General features: G+C 37.7%; 5 protein-coding genes and 1 pseudogene across 9 annotated transcripts; 4 read left to right on the top strand and 2 right to left on the bottom strand.

Moving 5' to 3' along the window:
• Window positions 1-1,917: 1,917 nt before the first annotated feature.
• LOC137726805 (uncharacterized) lies at window positions 1,918-4,090 on the bottom strand. Of its 3 annotated transcripts, XM_088694438.1 has the most exons (3): window positions 3,931-4,058; window positions 3,534-3,752; window positions 1,918-2,557 (listed from the first exon to the last, which is right to left on the bottom strand). In XM_088694438.1, exon 3 carries the CDS (start codon window positions 2,513-2,515, stop codon window positions 2,045-2,047), a length of 471 nt encoding a protein of 156 aa, XP_088550564.1. In that variant the 5' UTR covers window positions 2,516-2,557; window positions 3,534-3,752; window positions 3,931-4,058; the 3' UTR covers window positions 1,918-2,044. The 3 variants fall into 3 exon arrangements, with proteins under 3 accessions (XP_088550564.1, XP_068321867.2, XP_068321868.2); XM_068465766.2 differs by lacking the exon at window positions 3,534-3,752 and having other exon boundaries at window positions 3,931-4,090; XM_068465767.2 differs by lacking the exons at window positions 3,534-3,752; window positions 3,931-4,058 and adding an exon at window positions 3,378-3,519.
• A 1,256-nt stretch (window positions 4,091-5,346) lies between these two features.
• Window positions 5,347-5,781, top strand: LOC148696807 (uncharacterized). The gene has a single exon (XM_088694443.1). The coding sequence runs from the start codon at window positions 5,380-5,382 to the stop codon at window positions 5,659-5,661; it is 282 nt and encodes a 93-aa protein (XP_088550569.1). The 5' UTR covers window positions 5,347-5,379; the 3' UTR covers window positions 5,662-5,781.
• On the bottom strand, window positions 5,755-9,619 carry LOC137726779 (uncharacterized). Of its 2 annotated transcripts, none has more exons than XM_088694440.1 (8): window positions 8,864-9,619; window positions 8,546-8,702; window positions 8,213-8,298; window positions 7,934-8,046; window positions 7,652-7,717; window positions 7,206-7,315; window positions 7,029-7,094; window positions 5,755-6,484 (listed from the first exon to the last, which is right to left on the bottom strand). In XM_088694440.1, the coding sequence occupies exons 1-8, from the start codon at window positions 8,956-8,958 to the stop codon at window positions 6,086-6,088; spliced, it is 1,092 nt and encodes a 363-aa protein (XP_088550566.1). In that variant the 5' UTR covers window positions 8,959-9,619; the 3' UTR covers window positions 5,755-6,085. The 2 variants fall into 2 exon arrangements, with proteins under 2 accessions (XP_088550566.1, XP_068321839.2); XM_068465738.2 differs by having other exon boundaries at window positions 5,755-6,490.
• Window positions 9,620-9,707: 88 nt separating this feature from the next.
• Window positions 9,708-12,151, top strand: LOC137724807 (uncharacterized; annotated as a pseudogene). Its single transcript, XR_015962747.1, has 5 exons — window positions 9,708-10,023; window positions 10,085-10,245; window positions 10,494-10,524; window positions 10,786-10,885; window positions 11,679-12,151. The product of XR_015962747.1 is annotated as an uncharacterized LOC137724807 (transcript).
• Window positions 12,152-13,029: 878 nt separating this feature from the next.
• Window positions 13,030-15,947, top strand: LOC148696808 (AUGMIN subunit 3-like). Its single transcript, XM_088694442.1, has 4 exons — window positions 13,030-13,342; window positions 14,312-14,378; window positions 14,612-15,403; window positions 15,719-15,947. The coding sequence occupies exons 1-3, from the start codon at window positions 13,178-13,180 to the stop codon at window positions 14,725-14,727; spliced, it is 348 nt and encodes a 115-aa protein (XP_088550568.1). The 5' UTR covers window positions 13,030-13,177; the 3' UTR covers window positions 14,728-15,403; window positions 15,719-15,947.
• A 1,907-nt stretch (window positions 15,948-17,854) lies between these two features.
• LOC148696809 (uncharacterized) lies at window positions 17,855-18,979 on the top strand. The gene has a single exon (XM_088694441.1). The coding sequence runs from the start codon at window positions 18,044-18,046 to the stop codon at window positions 18,767-18,769; it is 726 nt and encodes a 241-aa protein (XP_088550567.1). The 5' UTR covers window positions 17,855-18,043; the 3' UTR covers window positions 18,770-18,979.
• The last annotated feature ends 7,007 nt before the right edge of the window (window positions 18,980-25,986 follow it).

A 25,986-nucleotide genomic window follows, 5' to 3' on the forward strand; every position in this document is an offset into this window, starting at 1 on the left:
TTTCTTCGATAAGATCTCTTTGACGAGGATTTGAAAAAAAATTTAATTGTATTTATTCATGGTATATCGAACGATTATTTTTTATTAAATATTGTTTGTATTTAATTTTAAATAAAAATATTTAAAATAATTTTTAATCATACAATTTACATGATCGAAATGAATCATAGACATCTTCACAAAGAGAATCCGGATCGTATTTCCTGATGATGACAGGGCAATAAGTCGTCAAAATTCTGATTAACTTTATGTCCATCCAATCAAACAATTCAACAGCACAGTAACTCGAATTTGAAACATTCATCGAATTGATTCCTCTTTGAATGTGTTATTGGTATCTACAATTTTGTATTACGTTGCTGTACAATTCGGCAAGAACGGGATGGTGTATCGTGATCAATCGAACTAGGTGAACTAGGAATACGAAGTATGCTATTATAATTAACTTGACTAAACTTAGTTCGAAACAACAACGAAAACGTGAATCAATTAGAAAAATAAAAGACTTCACAAACAGTGAAAGTGCAGCATAGATAGCTGAGAGCGTGATGATACACGTCGTATAAGGATATAGACATACGGTAAAGCTTAAGCTGAAAGAGGCAGCTCAAGTGAAGTGAATGTTGCTCAACGCAAGAAATCAACGAGGTTTTTAATGCAGGATAAGGTCGGTTTGTGCTTATATGCATTGTGACGTTAAATGTACCTACAGACACTTATAGCTAGCGCTTATTTGGCCACTAGATTTGATCCAATGTAAACTATCACTCAAGTTTAAGCATTTAGTTAAATTTAGCGATCAAATGTATCGCTATTGAGTGTACGTAAGTACTTAAGATAAATTGGACCAAACTTTGGCACCTGCTTTCCCTTTCGCTGACGGTGTTATCACAATCACAGGTGCTTCAACCTCAAGGTAGTTGGGCGTATGGAAATTATTGGTCAACATTCACAAAAGAAGAGTGACTGTATGGCATACATCACACATCCAGCAGCGAAACGTGGGTTAGAGTAATTGTGCATCATAAATCGTTGTCACGGTCCTAGAGTCAATATTGGTAAAGGTACGAAAAATGGATCTTTTGGAGAAAATTTTAAAGCAATTATTCAGAACAACAAATCACATGTTGGGAGTGTAAAATATTGTATATAAGTGGGTAGTTGTATAAAATAATTGTGCGCGTTTTTTTTTTCTTTTTTTCTTTTACTCAACAAAGGAAAGATCGACTTTAGACATCTTTCAATATTGAGCATGTCCAAGGGAGTTAGCAAATTATCTTCTAAAAGTGTCCTTTGTTTACCAATGTGACACTTATATGCTACTCTAAATTTTTTTTACTCCAACTCGCTCTTCAACCAACTCTTCAAATCTTATTCTTCATCTTAAAATATAATCTAAAGCATGCCTTATTTTTGTGGGGTTCAGTTTTATTTTTCTAATACTTTATTAAACAATACTTTCGATTAAAATATACCATGTGACTCGATTTGTTATGTTGAAAAAGTAGCAATTGACCTTGTAAATACACAAAATCAATTGTTACTTAATTTGCTAATTAAATTGCTACCTCCATTGAAGATGCGTTTTTCCTACTTGGAGCAGCGAATTAATTTTTCTACTCAATTGCTACCACCCAAAAAATTGCTCCTAGAAAAGAAAGTATCGTAATCTAAGAGCTAGACCATTAGAATTGTCCATTTCCATTGGTGAATCCTAAGGGGATATGGGCTTCAAGTTATGCTTTACTTCTTTAGGACCATGCCCATAATTTATTCCACACAGCTCCAAAATATTTGGATTGGGCTTTCCGGCTAAATGAGCTTTTGGACTACTTTTTGTAAATCAAGAGCATATCCTAGACTGATCTGTTGTATGAGCAAGGGTATGTGAACTTGCAACGGAACAGACACGCTGTCTTAGCCAGTCGAATTAAACACTTTTTTATGTTTGAAAGTGGACACATTGAATTGTTCCTTCCTATGTAAATTTACAAGAAAAAGAAAAAGAACCAACTTGACACAAAAATTTCACAACACAGATATTCTAGCCTCTTTTTGAACGCGAGGACGATTCTTTTCCCCCAAGTGTCTGAATTATAGCTTCCAAAAGTTTGATTTCCTTATCACGCTTGGCGATCTCTTCTTGTTTGGCACGCAACTCTTCCAGGTGCAGCTCAAATACCTTTGAGGTGTTCTCGAGCTCTTTTGTAACTTCTTGCGCATGCAACTCAGCAGCCTTTTCTGCTGCCTCAGCCTGTCGTTTTTCTGCCCGAGCACGAGCAGCAGCTGTAACGGCAGCATCAAGTTCTCTTTCCAAACTTTCTACCCTTTGTTCAAGAACCTTGATGGTTCGAGCTTGTTCAGAACAAAGTGAGGCTTTGGCAAAGGTCTCTTCTTCAACAAAGACAGCCTTTTTAAGAAGTAGCTTCTGGAGAGACTCCAAATTGAAAGCCATTTCTGTCAAATTGCCTATGGCTCCGTTCCATCTTTCGCTCCCTTTGCCCTTGTCCTCCATTTTCTTTCGTTTCCACTGCTTGAAGATGATCACAGTATCCTACTGAATCATGCAAAAGCAATTTAAAATCAGAAAAAATGTATTTCAAAATAAGAAGCTGAAAAATCAACACAAAGGAAAAAGAACTAAGAGCAAAAAGGATCTTCAGTAAAAGCAAAATCACAGTGGCACGAATACACCACACCGATTACACACTATATTCCTAAGCTGAATTTTTCCTATAAATTTTCAGCATTTCTGGGAAGTTAGCCTCCTAAGTTTTGGAATTTGCTTCAATGAGCCTTCGTGTCTGTTGACTCAAATACAATAACCAAATGAAGTTTCAAGACATAAGATCCGAACAAAAATTTCAGAGACGACATGACACACCTTCTTAGTCTTTTGGACAGAGGCTGTCACCATTAGAATCAAAACATGCACATTCTGAATATATCAAGCATGACGCATCAACTTAAGCACAACCAACAAATAAAACCGTAACCTTGGGCCAAAAATTCTAGTTTGACAGAGCAATCAAATTTCATAAATTCCATAAATAAATAGATAAAATGCATCCCACACAACCCATAATACCATACTACCATTCCTACTCTTATTCATCCACCTCATTCCAACGGTTGGTCTACGCAAGGTTAGGGCTCTCCTCTTGCCTCAGAACAGAGAAAAGATGAGCAGGTACGAGAGAAGGACCACTTTTTTTGTATTGGTGGGGTATTAAACCGACTGTTAAACCCGCGCTCTATTGCGTGGCTTTGTTCTTTGACTTCTCTAATGAATAAAGAATAGTTCGACACAACATAATTTTGTTTAGCAGATACTGGATAAATCATACTGCTTTTGAGAACCAAAAGTAACAAATTACCAGAAGCTATGTTAACAAAAAAATGGCCATCCGCTTCTGCTGCCATACCCATATATATTGTAGGCACAAAACTACAGAATGCTCAAGAGCATTTGGATTTAGCACCAAACTAAACATCAAAACTGAATAATCTGCGATTCGAGGATCGAAAATTACCTACCAGCTAAACAGCCAGCTCCTCTCCAGTTTGTACATTTACACCAAACACTTACCACCACATGAATTTCATTAGAACTTTTTTGGGGCAAAAACATTTTCCCATAAAGTAGCAACCACTATTCCTACTCTTATTCACAAATTCAGCTTCCAAACCCAACACAAATCACACACAATCACAAAAATGAGATATGGGTACTTGAGAGGAAACAAATCAACCTAAAGGCAAGAAACAAAATCGCAAAATTATCATATAAATTGGGGTTCTGATCGGGAATTTGATTTGATTTGATCCAGTAGGATTCAAACGCTGTTGAGTCATCATCAAAATTCAATACCGTGAAAAAGAATCGCAGAATTACAAAATTGAGAGATGGGTTACGTTAGAAGAACTCACGCGGAAGAAGATGTTCTCCTTGAGAGGCTGGAATCAGAGTCGACGAAATACAGGATTCTCCTCCTCGTTGAGTAAGGGGAAAGGGTGAGTTTGGGAGTTTTGAGATCCAAGGGGGCGGAATTCACTTTTGGTCCCACTAATTTACTTCAGATTCCACTTTAGTCCACGTCGTTTCTGTTGTCTCTTATTTTATCCCATTAATTTACTAATGATTCTTAATTTATTTATAGATTTCTCTGTTTATGATTAAAATTATTCATTTTATAAGTCACTTAAAGATATATCTTAAAATTAAATCTTTTAGTTAATCAACTATAGTAAATAAATAGACGGTTCATAATACGTCGTTTTTAAGGACTATTTTTGCTATGTCTTGAAAATGAACAAAAAGTGAGGTTGCCCTTAAATTTGCCAACCTTTACCCATCCCATGAGATTGGTTTTTTTATTTATTTTTGTTAGTGTATTGTTGTGGCATGCAATTTTAGTTTTGGACAGTTGTGTTTGGGTTTTATACTATTCTATTATGTTATGAATAACATCTCTTTTTCATTGAAAGAAAAAAAAAATGTAAACTGTATGCACCTTATATCTGTATAAAATAGTCTGTAAAAGAGAAATATAAAATCTCCAAAATCGAGCGAGTTTTGGAATAAATCAACCAATCAACTAGTTATAACCAGATATTAAACTCGTTATTCACGAAAATCAAATTTAAAACATCATATTTACAAATAAAGAAAATTCACTCAATCATAATACTAATGGAAATTCCCAAGTATTTAGAACATCCTTGTGTGCAAAGAAAAACATGTACCGATCCCTCTCAGGCGCATGCCACATAAAGCTAATTACAACTACCGGCCTGCATGTTGTACTCAAATCAAATCATTGATCAAAGCCATTTTTCTGATCAAGAAATTTCGGAACATTTTCATGCCGCATGTCGAAGCGGCGGACAGATCAATTATCTAGTTAATTAAAGTTGCCTTCATAAACTTAAAACCAGAGATGTGAAGGGTAGATTTGTGAGCAAAAAAGATGTTTAATCTCCATCTCGACGAGTGAAACTTACTTGCAACGTGTTTATACGTGATAAGTAAGACATGAACAATTGGACTACAAACTTGTGACGTCCCATTAGTAACACATCTCACTACAAGTTCACTAAAAGGGATTGCCTTTTGATCATAAGCTGACTGTCTTTTGATCAGAAAGTGTTCCTCTGATCATGCTTACCATAACCCTAAACATAACTAGAATAAAGTTCCTTCTGAGGTACACTTGTTTATTCCACACTGGCATCAGGCCATCAAAAATCATGATTGCTGCCATTATGATTAATCATCATTGTTAACACCATCATTTCATCTTTAATCCACACTATATATGTAATTAGGAATGAGCATCACAAAATCACCAAGCTTAAAATTACATAACAACAATAGGGATGTTGAGGAGAGGTAGTGTCACCATATCTCTGTTGTCAAATGCCACTGTGTTGGTCGGCTGGTGCCAACCACGGAGGCGGCTGAGAAGACGGAGAGGCTGCACTGTGTGGCTAGGGAACAAGCGCCGCCGGTTCAGCCCAGGGTCGTGGCCCGTTTTACAACTGGGGGATATGGCCGGCTCTATTTGGATGTTCATGAAGATGGTGCCTAATGAAAGGTGGATTGATGCTTACAATTGGTCTCTGCCGATTTTACGTCCCCAAATGTTTCCTCTTTGTTAGTTCTGCAACTTCTTTTGGCTTGTTTTTCATTTCTTGTTGAAATCTGTAAGGAGGTTTGTAACAAAACCTCTCGATTGAAAAAAAAAAGGGATCTAAATCGAATCAGGCTTTTAACATTAAGCGAAATCGAGCAGATGTTACATGGAGATCTTCAAGTTTACAAGAAACTTTGCAAAAACCAACTGCAGAGAGACCAACATGCTAAATCTCTGATTTCAGTAAACCAGAAATTAAAATACAAGATTACAGATACAACACAAAGGATAACTATCTTGCCTAGCCAAAACAGAGGAGGGACACCAAGCAAACGACGATGTTAGGCTGATGAAGCAGAAACGAATTTGTACAACACAAAATTATCAACCTGTGTCCATAGACGAATGGAGCATGTTCTAACGATATCTGAAGTTCACTGCATGCACAACTAGCTTTTACCAAAGTACGAAAATAGGGTAGGTTGCTTGTCTAGAGAACTCTTTGGGTTAACTTTCTTCTTTGCCAGACTAGCAGATTTCTTATTCGTTACATAAGCAACTGGCTTAGAATCAGCTGAAAATTCTTCGTAGTCTCGCTTTGCTCGGCCCTTAGATACACCTTCTTGAGAGAATGTAGACACATTACATTTTGATTCATCTTCACATTGTTCAGTAGAGTACGGCTGTTCTGTGTCCTCTTCGCTTTCAGGTTCTTCTTTCACCATTTTTGACAAATCTTTCTTCGCAGACGTGTCATCAGAACTTGTATCCTTTGGGTTTAATTCTTCTATTTTGGTTCCCTTCGCTGAGAAAAACTTTGTGATGGAATTATTCCCCTCGGTCTTCAACTGTATCTGCAGAAAATAATACAATCCGTAACCAGTCCTCTTAAACCTTGATGAAAACAGGATTCCAATTTCCTAAGTGGAAACCAAGACACAATCACCAAACCATGAGAACTCGATAATTAAGAACATAGTTACCCCAGAGAAAGCAGCGTCACTGTTTTGTCTATCAAATCATGCAACACATGGTATGCGGGGGAAAATGTAATGGAAAAGCCGGTCTTTAAACCTTGGGTGTGGAATGCTACATCATGATTCTCTTGTTAGGCAAATTGTCCATGAGACCACCACCTGAACACCTTTATCTTGTCACTTCTACAAAGTTTACCTTCTATCGGAACACCAGCTAAAGGATTACACAAGTGCAAGAATCATTTTGTCTGATTCAAGCTGGCAGTGTTTCTCTAAAAGAAAAAAACTAGCAGTCAAAATTTCCAATTTTGCTGTGTTGTAGAGATCAAAGTGAAGATTATGGCCTTTAAGTCCCCCTCCATATTTTTCAAATATAAGCATCATGTGCATAAAAGAAAACATGAAACTGCCTCACCTCATTGATGCACTCTGGCCCATCAAAAGACACCTTACCCATTGCTGGTGTCACCGGGTACCATACCTGGTGAATAAAAATTTTAGCAGTCAATAAATTGTACTTTCAACGTTTCATACCCAGATCTTTGAATAGTAAATGTTATGTTTCTCCCTTGTAAATTCAACAACCACTTACCAAATCTGGACCTTCATATGGTTTAAGTAATGAATCAAAATTGGACGATGAAGAACCATCTAGCCATGTGTCAGTTGATTCTTTATCACCCAAGATAACAGGCATCCTGTCTATAATGATAAATTAACCAAAATAGTAGAGAAATGCTACTCAACTTTGGCAAAGAGTGCCACAGCAAGAATCGCTGCGACAATTAACTAGTGGGAGTAAAAGGAAGGTACTTCACACAACAAGGACTAAATAGTAAATACAGAGCTGAGCCAAGAAACAGTAACTAGAAAATTACAAAGTGTATATGTATATGTAGTAAAAATAAGAAATCACTCCAAGTTAGTCACATCAGCATAAGCTAAATAGTCACGCAGTAATTCATAACTTAGGAACCATGCACACATATTATGGTATTTGAAATGTAGTAAAAATCAACAAACATGAGCAGGACTCACCATGCAGCCACCCTAAAGCTGATGATGAAGAAGTTGTTATGATAGTGAATGTGTAAAGTTTCTCTCCTGCAGGATAACATACATTGGAGATATCAGCACCTAGAAACAAACTTACTTTAAACTTGACAACTACTGACAAAGAAATTTCAGATAAAGTCGGTTTTGAAAACAAATTATCATCACCTAGACCAAAACAAACACAGACATAATAGCAAAACAAATTAACAAAGGCGGTGGTCAAGGGGAGGGGATTTTTCGAACAAAACGGTTGTCATCAACTACCTTCAGAGTTCTCCCAAGAATCATAAAGAGCAGCAAACAGAAGAGGCTTGCCATCCTTGAAATGGACATAGTAAGGCTGCTTTTTAGAACCATCTTTTTTCCATTCATAAAAACTGAAGGATGCAAATTAAAACATGAAATAAGAAACCACTATATGATACTAATCAAACAGCATTTATGAAAGGGAAAGACACATGGAGTCCCTCCAATACAACCAACATAACATTGAAAAAAATGTCACAAACGATTAAAAAGCATAGTAAATTGAATCATACATACCCTTCAACCGCAACAATGCAGCGGCTTTTAGGAACCAAACGACGAAAAGAAGCCTTTTCACAAATGGACTCGGACCGAGCATTAAACTGCAAAGTTTAGCACAAACCAAATCATGTAATCATCCAACAAAAACTGTTTAACTTTACCACTCATACCATAAAAAACCAAGCTTTCTCGTGTCAGTCATGAAAAATTGAAACTTGAGACACATCACATAGATTGAAGTTTAAATTATTACTCATTTCCATAACATCATTGCAAATATCATTAAATTAATATAAATAATCTATTAATCAAAACAGTGGCTGTTAATGATAATCCTAAAGCTATTACCATCCTGTAGAAATCGGGCTTTTCGGTTTTCTTGGTGAAACTAGGAATCAGCCCCCATTTCATACATTGAAGAACGACGCCGTCGCCATCCGCCCCGTCTTCTCTCCGAACAACAGGCAAATTCGATCCAGGCGACACATTGTACGACGGACGATACCTAATTCATATTATACACAAAAAAATTCGTCTCAATCAGTAAGAGCAAGTAATTAAAGAGACCATAAGACCTGTTTGGTTGCTAGGAAAACGAGAGAAAATTACAAAAAAAAAAAAAAATCAAAAAAGAGGGGAAAGAGTTTTTCGTTGACGTTTGCTCACCGGTCCATGTTAACGGCGCGGACGGGGGCGTGGGTGCGGTGGCAAGCCCTAGTGACGTCATCGGCTCTGAGAGTACAGCGAGCCCTTCCACACATCTCGATACAAGAATCGAAGCAACTGAACAAAGGGCGGGAAGCGAGCGAATGCGGTGGGACTTTCTGCCCGTACAGAACTATTGGTGACCGTTTGATTCAACTGGATTGAGATTTTTTTTTTTTTTTTTTTTGGAGATTTGACGAAAAGATTGAACTGTTTATTTTAACAAAAAAAAATTATATTTTTATAGTAAAAAATCAATCATAGTATTATTTACTTTATAATTTATTTTGACATTTTCTTTAAAAATCAAAGTTTTCAAATCTTTTTCATTAGTTTTCCTTTTTTTTTTTTGGTAAACACTGGCTTGAGACTCGAGTCTGTCCATCTTGTGACCAAAATCATATGATCAAGTGATCCAGACCTTTGAGATTTCATTCAACAATTAAAAATTATTATAACTTTTAAAGGATCAAAACAAGTTGATCATTGGAAAAAATTTTAAAGACCCGAATCACTTCATCTAGTGACATTGGTAGAAGAGATCTGACTATCTATCTCGTGGTAGCTTTCTCAATTATCCAGTGACAATGATGGAAGAGATCCGGCTTTCCATCCTGCCGTAGTTTCCTCTATTTCCAGATGTCAACGTCCTGATTCGGACACGTATACGGAACAAAAACAAAATAAGAAACAAATGCAACCGCTTCGAACCGGTTAAGCCCTCGATAAACTTGGCGGGTCTTCTAGCGGTAGCAAAATCCCCACAGCACACTCTACTGCACCAACTCGGAACGCTGCTTCCCAAATGCTGTCCCTCGCAAAACGACTCAAGAACTCGCCGTCATGCTTCCAGGCTAGTGCGGCCGCCGCCACCCCAACTTCGCTGGGCCAGGACCGAGTCCGGGCCATCTCGGCGCCGCCACAAGTCTCCCGCCATGGCCATGCGGAAGCAAGAGCAGAAGTCCGAGTGGTGGACCGTCGACGGCGAAATCCACGAGATCGGCGATCACGTGCCTCCACGTGAGCGGTTCGTCATTCCCAGGGACAACATCCCCAACAAGCGCCGTAAGCAGCTCAGAGACCAGTTCATGCGCCGCACTCGCCTGGTCCTCAAGGAAACGGTTCGTTTTTGCCAATTCTGTGGGTTTGTATTAATGTGATTGTACTTTAATTTGTTGACAGGAACACGAGCCTTGGTGCAAAAGATACATGGAGCTTTATCAGGAGCTTAGGGAAAATTGGGAGAGACTGTATTGGGACGAGGGTTATTCCAAAAAAATTGCTCAGGATCATGCGAATTATGAATCTGCTGAGGACGATGATCACGATTTCTCACCGTATAGGTGTGTCATGTTGATTAATCTCTGCAAATTGTTTTCTGTACAGCAAAAATTCGACGTGGGCGGTTATTTAATTTTGAAATTTCGTTGCACGCTTATATAAAAGATGGAAACTTAATTAAATTCTGGACTTGTTAATGTATACGAATGTAATTATTACTCGGTGTTCGCAAGTAGTGCAAAATATCACTGTTCATTGTATATCTAATGATATTCGGATGCTGATTTTGCTCCGGTTGTTTGTGTTTCAGGAACAAGCGGTTCCATCCTGAGCCATATAAGGTACAAATTTGATGCAATTAATTGGACTAGGTCGAATATGTTGTAGCTTTGCAGATGTATATATGGTGCACATGGCGCCTATACCTTGCAAATGATACGTTAGGAATCATGAGCTCTCTCCAATGATTTTATAACCGAAGTAAATTGGATTTTGTCATCAAGCTTTTGATATGACACCCTGAATGTTTTAATAGTGTAAGATGCGATAACTCTGTATTCATAGGACCTGCTATACACTGAACGGGCTTTATTTTGTTGCAGGACAATGGTTTCAGAAGTAGGCAAGGGGATACCTGGGAAAAGGTCAACCAGATTCGGGATAAATTTGAGTATGACGGAGAAAGGAGAATGAGAGAGAAAGGTTAGTTGAATGTATATTGAGAAGTTTGATGTTGTGAACTTCTGCTTTTGTGATTTGGTTTCTGAATTCTGGAATAATGGCCCCTCGTACACCATTAGGTGAAGAATATTCTTCTACCAATATCTTTGATTGTAGATTGAGCGGTGTTTTGACTATTTGGTGTTCATTTGTTGGGTAGCCCAAGGTTGTTGCTCACTTCTTTTGTAGATTCCTAGATTTGATTGGCTATAGAACTTCCAAAATTCTGTGGACTGATGATTAAGCGCGCTACTGTTCCCATAGATTGACTTTGATTCGTCGTGTTATTGTTGCCGCTAGAGAGCTGGCCTCATATTACAAAGCCCCGAGTGATTCTGAAATATCTTTTTCTTGCAAATTGAAGAAGATCCTCAGACAAACAAACTTGCACTTACGGGGCAAAAACATCTAAGAATTCAGTAAAACATTATTAATAAGGAAAACTAATGAAATGGGCTTGAAAACTTTGAGTTTTAATGATAAGGACAAAATAAAGGGTAAAGTGAATAGTACCAGAATTGATTTTTTAGTGTAAAAATATGGTTTTTCGTTAAGGTGAACAGTACCGTGGGCTTTTCATTAAAACTCCCTTATTAATATCTTCGTCCGCAAAGTGTTTAATAGGATGGTCGTTTTTGAAATTGTCATCTGCATATGTGCTAGTTAAGTTAATTTTGTTTCGTATGCACAGTTTTCTGTTCCTGATAAATTATTGTCAGTAGAAAAATTGTCTCAAGTGTGTATTTCTCATTAGTTTTATGTATTCGAGCTGCAGCATTTGCAGCCATGTCTGGAGAAGCTCCTTCTAACTTCCATGATATGAATTCCCCGAAGCAGCCTGACTTCCATGATATGAACTCCCGGAGACAGCCTAACGTCCATGATATGAACTCCCGGAGACAGCCATTTGATGCCCAGAGATACTTCTCGGATTCTGAAAAAGAGTGAAGAAGAACTACTAATGGTCTATGTACTGATATATGTACACGACAAGAGGCTTGGAAAGGCGCAGCATTTCCTTTTCATCTCATCCTCGACTGTCACTGTGATGACTTCTGGTATCTATACTACTACCTACAACAGGCAGCTTATTCTTGTAGCGGTTGGCAGATTTGAATCGATTGATATTGTTCTTTGAAAATGCATAGGAGTTTTGAGATGGGATTAATCCCATCAGAATCCCATCAGAATTGCATATTGTATACATATTATCCAAATTATGATTTATGCAGTTTTTGTTGTTACTAATTACTATTTGTTATTCTTGAATAAATGGTGACAAATCAAACTAAATGAACTAAAGTGCAAATCTACTACAACTACAAGAGTAAAATAGAAGGGATAGCTCAATTGGTTGACATTACTCCTACCCATAAACTACAAGGAACAAAATTGCAATTTGGCCCCAAATTGGGTTTAACCAAATTTTGTACTTCAAGTCCTGAGTTTGAATCTTCATACTTTTCTCCTAGAATCACTTGAACCAAAAACTACATGAGCAAAATCATAACCTGACGACAAACTCCAAGTGTACCAATAATAGTATGCTCTTACCTTTGCATCCAAATGATTCGTAACGGTCTCAAAACTTAAAAAGTACATTTGATTATATTGGAGTAGCATTGTGATCAATATTGACAGAAAAATTACAACTATAGGTATGAAAACTTAACCAACTTGATCCATTAATGTTTATTTTAAACCAGAATTTGCGAAAACCAATTTATGTATCATTTTAACTTTATTTAGTAAGGTTTTAACTCCAAAGATTGGTCTAGTGTAAAGTGAGTAAAGATTTAATGTAAATTTGAACTTTTTAAAATCATCAACTTTGCTTTAACGTACCATTTAACTAGAAGCCAAATGTATCTTGTTGACTCGTGTGCTATCAAGACTGCGATACCACCCATATTAAAAAATAAAAAATAAATAAAAAAGAAAAGAAAAGAAGAAGCCGGCTTTAGCTAGCCGGCGGTTTAAACTTTCGAGCCATTTGAAAACGATAGCGCGCCAGAAGGCCCCGAACTCGGCAAAAATATCCTCTATCCGAAGAGAAAAGGACAAGAATGTCCTCAATGTACAACTAACCGAAGCATGGAAAAAAAATAGACGACGTCGATTTGTTAAGGCCGGCGCCAAAACGGCCCAAAAATTCACTCTACACAATCGCTGGCAAATATTTGAAATTGAAAGCTGAAAAATCGCAAGATCTGATCCCGAGGCACCGCCGTTCAAGACGGAGCAAGAGAAGGGAGACAAGAAAACGACCGGGGAATGAGCCGGGCGACGCTGTGCACTCTGTTGGGTGAACTAGGGTACGAAGGGGCGGACGCATTGGACCCTGACAGCTTCGAATGGCCCTTCCAATACGACGACGCTCGACCCATCCTGGACTGGATCTGCTCCAGCCTCCGCCCCTCCAACGTCCTCTCTCTTGCCGTACTCTCCCCGTACTTTTTACATTCTTTTATACTCTTTTAGTTATTTTTCCTCTAGTGAGGCATTAGTTCATCCATATTTTTGAGTTCTGGCCTGTACATGAAGATCGAGAAGAGATTTTGGCAGCATAGCAAATTTCTTGGTGTGGGTATCGCTTATTTGATACGTTTGTTTCATTCTCCTTGCGGTAAATCATGGCGAGAAGGGAGGATGTTAATGAAGGGATAATGTACAGAAATAGGTGGAGTACTAGCATGCCTATAAATTCTGAGTAGTTTGGATAACGAAAAGCTATGCTTGGTAATTGCATATTCGAGCTACTTGGTGATGTATTGTGGACTTCTTTTCTTCCCTATGAATGCAACTTTGGCCTATAATGCTGAAGCTTTACAGTTGCAGAGACAGCTCGGGCATCTGCATTCCCAATTCGACATGCTTACTGAATACTGATCAGGCGTCTACTCTGATCCAAGGGAGACGGGCACGAGTTGCTGCAACATCTACTGTCAATGGACATCTTACAACTATAGACGATAGCCTCTCCGCCAGAAATTTGCAGCTATATTAGTAAAAAGAACGCTCCCTTACTAGAATAGCTACAATCACTGAAATATATTCTGGGCATTGGTGATCAATTTTGAAATGGATTTAGTCATTTTCTTGACTAAGTTGAAAATCAATTTCTCAGACCTTGGTGGTGTAGCAAATTGAGGACAATGATAATTAATAAGTTTGATCCATTTAGGTTTTTTGTATTAGTAATATATTTGATTGGGTTTGGTCTTCCATATAATATGTATACTATGTTGTCTGCAACCATGTGAATGAGCATTTGGATACTCAGTGACTTGTCTGCAAACAACTATGTGTATAGGGTTCTTGATTGATTTTTTAACAAGAAAAGTACTTTTGGAAGTTTATTTCTACTTAAAATTTCATAAGATTCGTAATGTTTTCATTGTAATCTAGATGAATGCAGTTCTTGGAAGGATGGCTTCCACAGCACAAGAGTTGACCCATTATCATTCTGGGGATGGTATTATACTCTTTTACCTTTCAGTACTTTTGTTGACTATTTAGACATTTTACAACTATCTTTGTTATTTAATGGCCGGTATACGTTCTGCATTTTAATATGAGAATTATAATGTGATATGTGCACAACTGATGGAGGAATGCGAGATCACTTTTCTGCTTACGAATTCAACAATCAGGCTCACTATTTCTGCTTTTCATATTTATGAATTTTTAGCACTACTTAACTTGCAGGGGATGGCATCCATTTAGCTTACTCAGACTTTCATCCGTACTTAATTGGAGATTCATCTTGTATAAAGGAGCTAAATCAGTGGTTTGCCAAGCAGTTAGACACGGTATGTAGATAATAGAGCCCCCCACCCCCTCTCCTCCTCCTCCTCCTCCTCCTTCTCCCCCTCTCAGCATTGTTAATCTTATTTATTTACTGATTGTGTATGAACGATCATCCTTTTCTTTTCCAGTTTTAATATTGCTAATTTAATTGGTCGTGCATCAGTGCATCAGTGTAGCTGCAACTTACTTATCAGAAATCCATCAAAACTTTGTGGCAGGCTGCCAGCTTTTATTTCTAGATCCTCTGCATTGAAAGTAAATTGTAATACTCTGTTCCAATTGTTTTTTTTTTTTGGGAATAATTTCAAGATCGCTATTTATCAAAAGAAAAATTTAGCAAAATTCAGATTTCTAGTATTCATATTTCACAAGTTCATCTCAGGGAATTCTATCTTGTTAGTATTGAAATCTTCTGGAAAAGTTCTTGAAATCATGTTTTTCCTCTCGTCTCTTGTAAATTTCTTGTGGACCGATCTAATCCACTGTATCTTTTTTGCTTCTTGCCAGTTTCTCTATTGTGTACTTCATGTACTAGAGTTGCATCTTTTAAGAATTTACTGGGTTATTAAAAGGAAAATGAAGGCCTTACTAAGTCATATGAACAGGGTCCTTTTCGTTTAGTTGTTGAAGAGGGCAAATCTAAGTGTTCACGGGTGAGTCTTGAAGACATCTCAAACATTATAGTACGAGGTAACCCGTCCTATGGCTTTTATTGCATATTTTTCACTCTTGTATTTTCCTCTCTCCCCCCATTATCTCCTGTTTGTTTTTGCTTTTCCAATATGTTGCTTATCCACTTTGTTGGTGTAATAGAGTCAAGATTACATGTGCATGCTGGAGTGACATGCACAGCTTTAGTCATGTACAGAAGCATAATATGCCTGCCACAAATAATTTCTTCTTGTGTTCTGCCCATAATTTTCTTCTTATTTGCATATCTTAAGTTGTTTCAACTTATGTAGAGTAGCAAATATTGACGCCTTTTACTTGGTCTTTTGATTGCAGCAGATATAGAAAATCTCATCATCAGCGTGTCTCTGAGTTGCAACCACTTCGTTCAAAACAAATATAAAAAATAATAGAATCATAATATTTGTTCACTGAATTTGCTACTAAACAACGTGATACGTGTCAGTATCTTTTCTGTTAATGATAAATGAGGTTCATAGCGGGTCAAAATTTGAATAAATAAAGCATATTTGGGACTACTAGAAATTCCAAAAACATTTTATGACAACCAAAATCTCTTCTAGCCAAGTTTGGCAGAAAAAATTAAGATTGGAAATCCGGTGGGCGGATCTTCCAAATTGAATTACTACAGTTGTTGATCGTTCTGCTGACCACGTTGACCGATGGTTGACTTTTGGTCAACATCTTCCTAATCGTTCTTAAATACTAAATTAATATTACTAAAGACTAGGTTGAGCATAGTGGGCCTATCTTTGTCAGCAAGCTATACCAATTGATGTATATCTCGGGTTGCAAGCAAGTGGTACCTTATCAAAATTTATATGATGTGTGATATGTGTTTTGATTGTACCATGTAGCAGTGATGCATTGGGGACCATACATGTTCTAAGGGTGAATTCGCATTGGAGAATCATCGTCTACCTGGTTACATTATTTACATAGGTAGTTTCGCATGGTTAATCTGCATTGGGAAACCACACTATTGGAGGCATGTCCATAGTCCCGCTTGGTTAAGTCGCCTTTGGGGACCACACGTACGCTAAAGGGTGTGGCTTCACCTAGTTAATTCGTATTGGGGAACCACACGCATTCTAGGGGTGACTCCGCCTAGTTAATTTGCACTGAGGGGTCACTGACTTCTTGGTCACATTATTATCCATAGGTAGTCCTGCCCGGTTAATCCACATTGAGGGACCACGCTAGCAGATGGATGCTTATGGTTCTGCCTGATTAATTCGCATTGGGGAACCATACGCATTCTTGAGCGGGGTTCCGTTGAGTTGTCTAGAATCCCTCTTTACATTCGATTCCATTGAGTTGTTCTGGTACTAGAACTCTAGAAATCATTATGGTTCATCTGTATCGCTCTAACTCTAATTTTTGGCATGTTTATAAATGAAAGAATTGAGAATCTTTGTGAATCAATTTAGAAAGGACGATGGATATCTGGGTGCTTACTTTGAGATTTTCAGTTAGTTTATTTATAATGGTGTTGATTGGTTGGTTGATTAATAAGGTTAAAGATAATCACAAAGAAAAGTGAGAGGGTTTGAAGCTTAGAAGAAAAAAGGAAAGGAAAATTGGAGCAACTAGAAATGGCCCTTGGAGGGTTGATCCTTGAATAAAAAATTGTTAGGCATCTGAAATTGTTATAACGTTGAGAAATAATATTTTTGGCTAATTTTGTTAGAATTTTCATCCAAAATAAATGACTTAATGGGGGAGAATGATGAAAATTCTAACAGAATTACCCAAAAAATCATTGCTCCGTACACTACAAAGTAATCCCTTGTTAGATGAAAACAAATTTATCAGCTCAAATGTGTAGTCATCACCTAAACGTGTAGTCGACGAAACAAAGTCATCGCTCTAAGTTTTACTCAACGAAACAAAGTCATTGAGTAAATGAGCGTTGACAGCCTGTACCTAAAGAATTATTCTTGCTCAACGACAAATTTTCGTTGAATTTCTGAAAATAAAGTAGTTTAAAAAATGTAGCCAAATATGAAAATAAGTTTGGCCGATGAAATCTCACAATTAAAACATTATTTAATTTAAATTAGTGGGTAAACATGGAAAGGGATCATTTTCCTGAGCCACAAATCCGAACCTTTGAAATTTAATTCTACGGCTAAAAACAGGGCCCCTTTAAAAGTTATAATAACTTTAGACGTTGAATCAAATTTAAAGGATTTGGATTTGTGGCTTAGTCGGCTTAGGTGGAAGGGATGCGGAGAGGATCCCTTGGTAAACATGACATGATTGGTCGGTTGGTTACCCTTCTTTAGATGAGGAGAGAGGATCCTCGCCAGATCCTCTTTGTGAGAATCCTAAGAATCCTCCAATCACATCCGTTCATCGTACATTAAATTTTTGTTGGGTACTGTTTATATTCGATTTTCATTCTTTCCCTTTCCTCAATTTTTTGTTAGGTATTGTTTATATTCGATTTTCATTCTTTCCCTTTTCTCAATTTCTAGGTCAACAGTAGTGGTATATCGTCCCCCGGTCGACGTTGTTTTGGATTCCGACACCCTTTCCCTCCTCCCTTTTGTGAAACGGGTGGTTCTTCGCCGTTGATCGATCCGCAAGGCAAGCTCTCTAATCGCGCGCTCTCTCTTTCTCGTCTGAAGACTTACTATGGCCGGTGTAGAGGAATTCAAATTCAAGGGATACGAATTCGAAGAGACTCCGCCTCCCAGAGGCCGACGACTAACATGGCTGGAGATCATGCTGTGGCCAGTTCCGCTGGCAATCGTATTTTTGTCAGTCCTTTGGGCCGTCATTTGGGCCACGTTGCAGACAAGGACACGTGGCCCCGAGTTCCGAGTCCAATCGGCCATCATGTCTCAACTCAACGCGACTCAGTCGCAGTTGACGGCCACCTGGGACCTGTCCGTGGTGGTCACAAACCCCAACCCCGGTGAAGGTCACGACCTCTGCGTCGAGAGACTGGTGGCCTACATCTTCTACGGGGACAAAGAGAGGATGATGATGCTGGCAGTGAAGCCGGTGCGCCTACAACCGCGTGTCTTGTTGTCAAGCAAGAGGAACGAGGCCACGGCCAGTTTCCGACTCCAAGCGGTGGAGATGTACGTGGGACAAAATGTGTCCAAGGAAATACTGCAAGGGCTTAGCGCTCCTGGCTCTGCATCTGGCTCTCTGGTGAAATTTGGACTGAAGCTCAAGGCTTGGTACAAGGGTATCGGCGACGAGTCGGGGTTTTCACCGCTCTTCTGCGACCGGGTGGTTGATTTTGGGGTTTCCCAGATCGATTACCTTAACGGTGGGACTGGGATTTCGACAATTAAGGAGGGTCAGCCAAGGGAATGCTATTTTTACGCGGCAAAGGATTATTATTATTGAGCTGTGGGATTTTTAGTAGGTATCACTAGTCCGGAGTTGCTTTGTGTGACTTGAACTGGAAATGTTAGCTCCTGTTTGTTTGTTGTTCTTTTGTTGAATGACTAGCTTTTATTTATTTGTTTGTTTATTTCCGTTTGACCTTTTTATTACGATGGCTACGCAACCAATCGAGGGAACAATTGCGTCCAAGGATTATGGACGATTTGTGTCTTTACATTGCTACTGGTGTTTTTCCTAGCCAAGAAGCACTGTAAATAGACACTTAAACAATTGATCATGTTCATAATATTGCATCTGCCATTCAGTCATACGGATGAAAACAACACACCGGCATCTGGGGTTCGTTTTCTTTAAAGTTGAAAATATTTTTAATTTATAGCCTTTGTAGTTTAGGTTTATGGTTTTCCTTGACATAATTGGTCATGACTGCGCTTGCATGAGGCTGTGAGTGTGGACTCATACTCCTAGGCCGTTTGCTTTCTGCTTGGCCTCTTATTATAGAACCTGCATCGCCTCTATGCATTCTGGTTACTTGTTTTGCTCTAATTACTTCACTTGGCAATAAAATTCCCCCTATGAAATCAACGTCCGGTTTCAAAGTTTCATCATATCTTTGCATACGTACATTAAGAGGGGGGTGGAAGATTCTCAACAACAAAATAGGCATCGCTTGCTTTCAATAACCACTGTAACTTGATATCATAGTCTGGTAACAAAAAGCAAACCATGCATATCCATACTGCAGCTGATGCTCAACTTCAAGGTTGAATTCAAAGTGTGCGCCGTTCATCTTGTTGGGCAACCCAAAAATCTCTCAACTTGAAGCAGAAACCGCTTCTTCCGAGTCTACTTTCACCTGAAAACAACACACCGGCAATGGTATTGGCCAATTCGTACACATCAGCAAGGACGGAGCTAGTGTAGGCCTGGGGGGTGGGGGTGGGGAGGATGCTCCCACTCATTAAAAAAAAGTATGGTTGCGTTCCAATTCTCAATAACTAGCCCTAAACTAGTCTACCATTTTGGATCCCAAATGCCATACCTGATGACAATTTAATTAACAATTAATTTAATTGTGCCTCCCTGTTTTTCTAACCCTAGGTCGTTAATCCACACAAAACTCATCCCACCATGTACGGCAAAGCAATTCCAATCCTCAACTTCTCCAGATTTTTCCTCCCCTTTCATTCAACCAAAACTCAATTGAATTTGGAGTGATATAGACAGCTGGAGTTCAAGTAATCAATTATCAAAATTCAACCCAAGAATTTTACTCCACAAGGTATTTTATACGACTTTACTTCATTAATTTGTTTTTGGCATTTCAATTTAGAATTTAGCTTTCTAATTTAGAGTTCAATGGATGAATGATAAAATGATTATTTTTATATAAAGAGATATTTAATGGAATTGGTAATGATATTGTTATGCAACGCTTTCAAAACATGAAAACGATTCGAGGAATATTGTAATATGTTGTATGAAAAACTTTATGGATTAATATATTAGTGTTTTGTTTAATAAATTCTTGGGATTTTTAAGTATGACTTTATTGTTTAAGGATGCCCCCGCTCATACAAATCTCTGGCTTCATCCCTGCACATCAGCAATGTTAAAAGTTTGTCCCCGAACTAGCTGTAGATTGCAAATATGGCTTTACCAGTTCGAGATGGCTCAGCAAAGCTCCACGTAATAAATTCTTCAGCTTGTTACATTCATCTACCGTGTGGCCCATACCGATCAATTCCTCAAGTTGGGCAAAAATCGACATGAACCAAGAAGGCGTACCTACGATACTAATGACACGAAATTAATATAATTTTCGCTACTTGACTCAAGTTACTAACAAGCTGCCGGTTGTTAGGTAGTGTAGATATCAGAAGACGTCACAGTGACGGTCGAGAAGCCTGTCGTAGTAAAGATATATAAGACATAGACCATTAGCAGTTTCTCCTTCACTCTCTTTCAGAATCCGACAAGCATCTCTGAGCGATAAATGGCTGTCTCCGGAAGTTCATATCATGGAAGTTAGAAGGAGCTCCTCCAGACAAAAGGGTGCAAACACTGGAGATCAAATACATAAAACCATCGCCATTTTTTTTTCAATAAGATACTGAAGTGGATGACTGACTCATTCCATACTAGAAATAATGAGGAATGCACACTCAAGACAAGTTTCCAACTCAAAATAATTGAACAGAAAAGGAAATTTGCTATATGAAACAAACGGCTAACTTAACTATGCCATAAGCAGCTTAACAATGAACATATTAATGGACTGTCAACTGTTCCAATTTGCTAGATGTTGCTGCCCTGTAAATGCAAGTTTGTTCGTACGAGGATCTTTCTCAAAATTGCAAGCCATGGACATTTCAGAATTACTCCGGGCATTGCAAATATGAGGTCACCTCTCTAGCGGCAACAATAACAGGACAAATCAAAGTCGGTCTATGGCAACTGCAGCTAACTCAATCATCAATTCACAGAAATTTGGAAGTTCTATAGCCGATAACATTAGGAATCAACAAAAGACGTGAGCAACGACGTGGAGTAGCCAACTAACGAGCACCAAATAATCTACCATCAAAGATATTGGTTGAAGAACCTTCTTCAACAAAATGGAGTGTTGATCTGACCGAAAACCAAATCCCAAAAAGCAGAAGTTCATAACATAAAACTTGTCAAAATACTTTCCATTAACGGCTCGGTCATACTCAAATTTATCTCGAATCTGGTTGACCTTCCCAGGTATGACCTTGCCAGCTCCCCAAACCATTGTCTTGTCCTGCAACAAAATCAAGTCAATCGAGTGTATCTGACACTTCAATAACAACCGGACCAAAGTAGTCAGATAGATCCAAAGCAAAGGTAGCACAAGCAACACTCGTATAGCGGATAACATGAATACGGGGTTTCACATCTTACACTACAAAAAAAATCTGGGTGTCAGATCATTAATGAAGGGCATGACAATAAATCTTGAGAACCATGACAAGATTAAGTGCAAGAGTTAATAGGCAACTAGCCGACTGTCAAATTAGCCGGACTGGGTTGTGAGAAAATTTGATGACAATATTCTATTTACTTTGGTTATAAAGTTTGCTTGGAGTGACTTCATTTACCACACCTGGACAGACAGGAATAATCACATAAACCATAACAGGAAAGAGCTCAGGAGCAGCTACGTGAAATGTGCAGAACTCTTCCGATAATGGCCAAATACGTGAAATGTGGCCAACTACGTGAAATGTGGTGCTGTCTACTAATTATTCCAAAGGAGTAATTAATCAGGCATTGGGGATGAGAGAACACATGTTTTGTCTGCATCATACATACACATAAGGCACTATATCATCTACCACTAAAATTCAAAGGACTGGCATTTTCTTCAAACATCTAAAATCAGTCAATTCCTTTATACACATCGTTTTTGTTTGGTTCAGTTTGGTGTTGCCAGCGTTTTTGCTTTACCCCCAAAAGCTAAAAGTGATATCAAACAAATATAAATCTGGAGAATTCAGAACAAGAACGCAATCACTAGATTACTAAATTACTTAATCGGTTTAATGAGCCAAACCCTGCGTTTCCCAACTACAATGTATGTAATACCCAATCACACATCAGATAAGAAAAGACATCACTGGATTAATTTGGAATTAATTAGACTCAATTTACATAACACCAGTTGCAAGCAAACTACATTTACCAACACATTTACACATTTAATAAAGAGTCAAATGATGTTCCTGCTACGGGTAGAAACGGGCTTGCACAGCCCCATGCTCTTGGGGCAGGAGAGCCGCAACACACGCAATCTGTCAGTCTCCCCATCATCAATCTCCCCAGTCGTGGGCAAAAGCTGATACCGAGCTGTCACTATCAGGCGGACTTGAACTATCCGTTGCGAGATTTCCTCGCTCAGCAAACTGAAAATATAACTAAAAATCTCAACTTTCTCAGAAAACTGTTAGCATCTATTGTTGATATCATGGCATCATATGAATGGGGGCCCGGGAGAAGTAGAAATTATCTAATTTAGGTACTCATATTTTTTATAGAACAATGAATTGTAGGCAAAATGTACCTTGCCCTGCTGCAGAGTAAACATATTCAGCTCCAATCGCCTGAAAACACCAAAAAACAGAGGAGTAAACATAAATTCATCAAAACTCCCTACTCAAGGATAAGCTAAAAATGAAAAATATTCACACTCCAGAAACAGTTTGGTAAGATCCAAGAAATTCTCAGATTGCATGGACAGCCTTTTTTGTTTTGGTAAGATCCAAGAAATTCTATAGCAGCTGTAAATTTTCATTTTGAACCTTAACTCATGCCAATTTAAATGTGACATTCATGCTTAATCTGTAAATGGTGTGAAAGAGAAATGATAACTGTATTGGTAGAATGAAAAGGATGTCTACTCTAAACCATATCCTTTCACTAATAACATCTTACTTATTTTTTTCAAAAAAAGTAAACAGATATTTTAGAATGAGTTGGAACTCATTTTGTATATTGAGGATAAATGACTGTCTATTTGATATTAGAGTATCTCATTGGCATGCCTTGGCCTTGTGGACTGGTCTCTCGCTTGAGTCATCTTTTATATCAACAATTGAAGTTATGGCTTCTGTATTCAAGTTGTTGAATATAAGTAAACTTAATAGTTTGATTGTTTCATTTTGAAAGGTGGAAAATAAAAATAGATGTCTTACTTTTCTCAATAGTGAATCTATTGTTTTTGGGAATCTCTGCAACTGTGACAACTGTGGTAATAGCTGCAGTGGTACAAAGAGATATTAATCCTTTCATCAGCTATAATACTAAACGAATCAAATCTAGAACGAAGAACGATAATATGCATGATAAAAAAAAAATTCTATTCTAAATGTTGGAAAAAATGGAATTAGAAAGTTGCATTTGGCTGGATTCATAATGCCCTTGTGAGGGGAGTTGGTATCATGAGACATCATCTGATAATTTAAATTTTTCAAAAAATGGACCGATGTAATCGTCAACTTACAATTTAAGAAATGTAATAGTTTATAACATTCGAGGCTTGAAAATAAAGAGGAATTACTCTAAGTTGAATAGAGAGGAATCAACATTTAGAGATAGGAAAAGGTTGAGTTTTTAACCTGCTAGTCTAGTAATATCAAGCAAAACTACAACTTCTATTCTAAGGTCAATTCTTTTTTGTAATAAAAAATTGTATGTTACACAAATTTATATCAAACTAATGACATTAAAGCGAAAATTTAAAATTAATGCACAAAATGGATTTGAGAGGCTAAAAAAATTTAAAATGTCGAGATGTTTTGTTATATTAAAGCCCTTGGATAACTTGAAAATCTTACCCTTATTCATTCTTCACTCTCGCTCTATTTTGCTACACATTAACACAACAAAATATAATTAGTCGCATAATTATCAATCTACGAAAGAATAAGAAATTAATATAAATCAAAGGATGACAAACCTATATTGCAAATACCTGATAATTCCCATCACCAGAAACTCCTACTTCATATAAGCCATATGTATGTAACCTGCAAGAAAGTAATAAGAAATTAACTAAACTATCACTCAAGAAGAAGTTAGACAGAAGTGTGGAGAATACAAAACAGATATCTACTTTTAATCAATCAAGATGTTAAGATTGCATCAGCTTCAATGCCTAAACGAAGAGTAGAAATAAATTCATCCACGAAATAAGATTTTATTTTTAAGTATCGTAACACAAATGTAATGCGTGTACAACCATCAACCCACACCCAACGGTAAACTACCCATCCTGGCATAACTCTAAGACCGCAAGAAACAGGTTACTAAAATATTAGTCCCAATACATCATATTTGCTACTGTCATTTTCAGGAGTCATGTTGTTTTCCAAGAATTGTAAAGCATGTATGTACAAAGTGAGGTTTGCCAATACCTCCAGCAATTTCCAAGTGTGCGCTAATGTGTTTTTTCCCTTGAAACATGCAGTTTTTTTTTTTTTTTTACCTGTAGTATTCTCACCATTAACTAAAAAGGAAGGAAATTTTGACAAAAGAAGCTATCTTAATACCTTTCAGGAAAATTGTCAACCACAAAGTAAGCACTGCATTTGAGCCTATGAAAAGAAGAATAACCCAAAATCCATTCACGATTATTACCTGAAGCTTTCTAGCTTTCTCTAAAACTTTCTGCTTTGTCAATTCCTTTTCTCTTGCCTGCCTAAATATAAAAAAATTTAAATCAATTTCTTTCGAAAATTCAATAATTCACATAATTATGTAAAAGAGCATCTGATTATTTTCAAATTAAGCATATCAAAGTTAATAAGTTTTAAGAGGGGTGAAAAAAACTTAAGCTACTAACAAGCTGCCTGTTGTTAGATAGTGTAGATATCATAAGACGTCACAGTGACGGTCGAGGAAGCCTGTGCACACCATTCCAGGCCTCTCGTCATAGAGATATATAAGACATAGACCATTAGCACCTCTCCTTCGCTCTCTTTCAGAATCCGACAAGCATCTCTGAGCAATAAATGGCTGCCTCCGGGATTTCATATCATGGAAGTTAGAAGGAGCTCCTCCAGACAAGGCTGCAAACACTGGAGATCAAATACATAAAACTATCGACAATTTTTTTCAATAAGATACTAAAGTGGATGATTGACTCATTCCATACTAGAAATAATGAGGAATGCACACTCGAGACAATTTTCCAACTCAAAATAATTGAACGGAAAAGGAAATTTGCTATATGAAACAAACGGCTAACTTAACTGTGCCATTAACAAAAGTAGTTTCCGAAGGGACCATCCTTTTAAGCAGCTTAACAATGAACATATTAATGGACTCTCAACTGTTCCAATTTGCTAGATGTTGCTGCCCTGTAAATGCAAGTTTGTTCGTATGTGGATCTTTCTCAAAATTGCTAGCAATGGACATTTCAGAATCACTCTGGGCATTGCGAATATGAGGTCACCTCTCTAGCGGCAACAATAACAGGACAAATCAAAGTCAGTCTATGGCAACTGCAGCTAACTCAATCATCAATGCACAGAAATTTGGAAGTTCTATAGCCGATGACATTAGGAATCAACAAAAGACGTGAGCAACGACGTGGAGTAGCCAACTAATGAGCACCAAATAATCTACTATCAAAGATATTGGTCGAAGAACCTTCTTTAACAAAATGGAGTGTTGATCTGGCCGGAAACCAAATC

The sequence above is a fragment of the Pyrus communis genome, chromosome 5 (assembly GCF_041283825.1).
Source record: "Pyrus communis isolate YQ-2024b chromosome 5, ASM4128382v1, whole genome shotgun sequence".
Lineage (NCBI taxonomy): Eukaryota > Viridiplantae > Streptophyta > Magnoliopsida > Rosales > Rosaceae > Pyrus > Pyrus communis.